General features: G+C 42.0%; 1 protein-coding gene and 1 pseudogene across 1 annotated transcript; both read left to right on the top strand.

Annotated features, from left to right (window-relative positions):
- LOC137945713 (agamous-like MADS-box protein AGL29) lies at positions 1-627 on the top strand. The gene has a single exon (XM_068791703.1). It carries the CDS (start codon positions 1-3, stop codon positions 625-627), a length of 627 nt encoding a protein of 208 aa, XP_068647804.1.
- Positions 628-1,062: 435 nt separating this feature from the next.
- LOC137945704 (protein farnesyltransferase/geranylgeranyltransferase type-1 subunit alpha-like) lies at positions 1,063-2,347 on the top strand (annotated as a pseudogene).
- The last annotated feature ends 498 nt before the right edge of the window (positions 2,348-2,845 follow it).

Below are 2,845 nucleotides of genomic sequence, written 5' to 3'. Positions count from 1 at the left end.
ATGGGGAAGAGGAAGGTGGAGATGAAGAAGATTGAGGATCGACAAGCTCTGCAAGTCACCTTCTCCAAGCGGAAGAAGGGACTGTTCAAGAAAGCTTATGAACTCTCCATTCTTACCGGCGTTAACCTCGTCGTCGTTGCCTTCTCTCCCGCCGGCAGGCCATTTTACTTCGGAGACGAGGGTTTGATCCACCGCTACCACCAAGGCGAGACGAACATGATTCCGAAGACGGTGGAAGACGAAAATTTCTGCCTCGACAAGATCGACTTGGACCAATGCAGCGTCGTCGCCAATAGGGAGGAACAAGAAGCCAATGCGGCAAAGGCGGCCTCTGAGGAGCAGTTGACGGAGTGTCACCAGACACAACAATTGCTTCATGATATTGAGACTCTGATGGCAACCGATCAAGAAGAAATTTCGCCAGAATCGGAAGTCGACGGAGTTGCACTTACACAAAGAGTTCATGAGCTTGAGAGGTCTCTGATAGGGACCGATCAAGAAGGGGTTTCGCCAGCATCCGAATTTGACGGAATGTCCTCGTCCGAACCTTCGGCTTCATCGGAAGATTTCTTTGATGACCTGCCGCCGCTGGATGTCCCCGACTACTTTCTTGGCTTCCAGACCTGATCTTGGAATCATCCCGCGTTGAGGTTCAGTTCTTTAATTCTTTACACTGTATTTATTGTCTTCACAGGGTGTGTTTCTGTAATTTGACGGAGTGTTTCATATTGTCTTCAGGGTGTGGCAGTTATTAATCACAATGCACACATCATATTGTCTTCACTTCAACAGTGTCGTTTATCAATGAACTAGCTATCTGCTCTCTGTTCTTCTAAATTGTCAGTGATGATAATTAGCATTGTAGGCCACACCTTTTTTTCTTCTTTTTTTAAATGGCGGTATGATTTTATTAAGGGATGCAAATTAGCACCCAAAATAACAAGGAATGCTTATACAAGATATAGAATAAGCATCTCATGATTACAGTGGGAGAGAGTTCCCAATCTGCCTAGAGACTCCTTTTGAAAACTGCTCAGGCAGATAATTGGCTGATCTTAGGATATGGTACCAGTTGATTTGCCCATGAGGAGACAATTTCTGAGACCTCATCAAGAATGTATCTGACCCTCCATGGGAACAGCTCGAGGTGCTTGGACATCCAATTGAGAGGAATAGGATATCATGATCAGTCTGCAGTTAATTTTAGGCACATCTTTCATGGTCCTTGCAATAGGTTTAGGCAATTCTGGGGATCAAACCTAGCCCTCTATTGTGCCGCATCATGCACGAAACTTCAATGACAAAAAGTCCCTTGACTTTCTTCATTAGCAAATGCCTTCAATTTTCTTCTTCTTTACGATACTATTTTTGTATTGTTTTAAATTCAATGGTAGTGTAAAATTATATTTGGCTTCCATTTTAATGTCTTTAGCAAGGTATACTATCCAAAGAATGGATCTCTACAGGCATCACAGATGTTGGGTTTGCAGAGAAACTAGGAACTGAAGCAACCAGTCTGGAACTTCAATTCACAAAGAAAATTCTGGCCCTTTGATGCTAAAAACTACCACATTTGGTCGCATAGGCTGGTGAGCTTAGTTTTAAGCATTAATAGCTGTGGGGTTTTAGGTCATATTTTAGGTGGATTTTTAGACTGAAAGGTTTCTATCTGCAGTGGGTTCTTGAGACATTGGGAGGCAGGAAGACGAGCTTCGAGTACTGTGAAAAATTGCTTGAGGATGACATTTTCATTAATTCTGCACTGAATCAGGTCAATAGTCCCTGGAGGTTTTTTTTTTTTTTTTTTTTTCATTTTCTCTTGAATATCATTTTTTTGCCTTAATCTAATCATCTAGATGGTATTGAACAGAGAAATTTCATGATGATCCACTCTCCCCTCCTGGGTGGTCTGCAAGCTGTGAGAGAAATCTGAAGTCAGCTTCACGGTGAAGGCCATTATGTGTAAACCAGCAAATGAAACTCCTTGAAGGTACCTTAGAGGGTTAGTGAGAGATTCCAGGTGCCTTCACTTAAGACGAATCCCGACCGTGCTTTTTGCTTTGAGCCTGCTATTGGATCTTCTGTGCTATGGTTTCAAACCCAGCGTGAATTCACAAAAGTGTCATCGAAAGCTTCAAGCATTCTGCGAGTGACACATCTGATGTCAAGTTTGCTAACACCATTTGCTCTGTCTTGGAAAGAGTGGACCCAATTCTCGTGATGCAGAAGATTTTGTTTGGGGGAGGGAGGAGGGTATGCAGCAGTGACAAGTAGTAACCTGGCAATCTGGTCAGTTGGGAGTGGAAGGGACCATTCAATTCGCTTGTTGTGGTCACCATTCTGTAATTTGAAAAGCATCACTCCTAGGTGCTGGTTTCTTACTAAATGAAACGAATTTTTATTCCGGCCTCCAATGGCCCGTGGATGTTTCCCCTGTCTATGGGGTTTACCACGTTAAATATCTGTGTCTTCTCTCTCTAACGAAACTCCCTGTTTCCACTGCAATTTGTCCACTAACTTAACTTACAGAAATTATCTTCGTGAATGAACTAGTTATTATTACGATCGGTTGGTGGTTCGCTGTCGTCTCAGTTGATGGTGTTTATAATCAATATAAAAGAAGTCATGGATAAAAGAAGTTATTCGTCAACATTTTTAGGCGTTCCAAAAACTACAAAACCAAAAGAAAATTGTTATTTTCCTATCCATCTGATCTCCTCAATAATTTCATCTCTTACTCACAATTCCAAGATATAGAATAAGCATCTCGTGAATAACCTGCTTTGCTGGACGGTCACTGCAATTTCAGTTGACATAGACACTTGACATAGTAATTATACTAATT

This window comes from Aristolochia californica, unplaced genomic scaffold (genome assembly GCF_029961685.1).
Source record: "Aristolochia californica isolate CCGP_79_NKW_82.1479 unplaced genomic scaffold, dmAriCali1.0.hap1 SCAF_1, whole genome shotgun sequence".
NCBI classification, from domain to species: Eukaryota; Viridiplantae; Streptophyta; class Magnoliopsida; order Piperales; family Aristolochiaceae; genus Aristolochia; species Aristolochia californica.
Note: the sequence above shows the minus strand (reverse complement) of the source record. Positions and strands in the feature narration are given on the sequence as shown.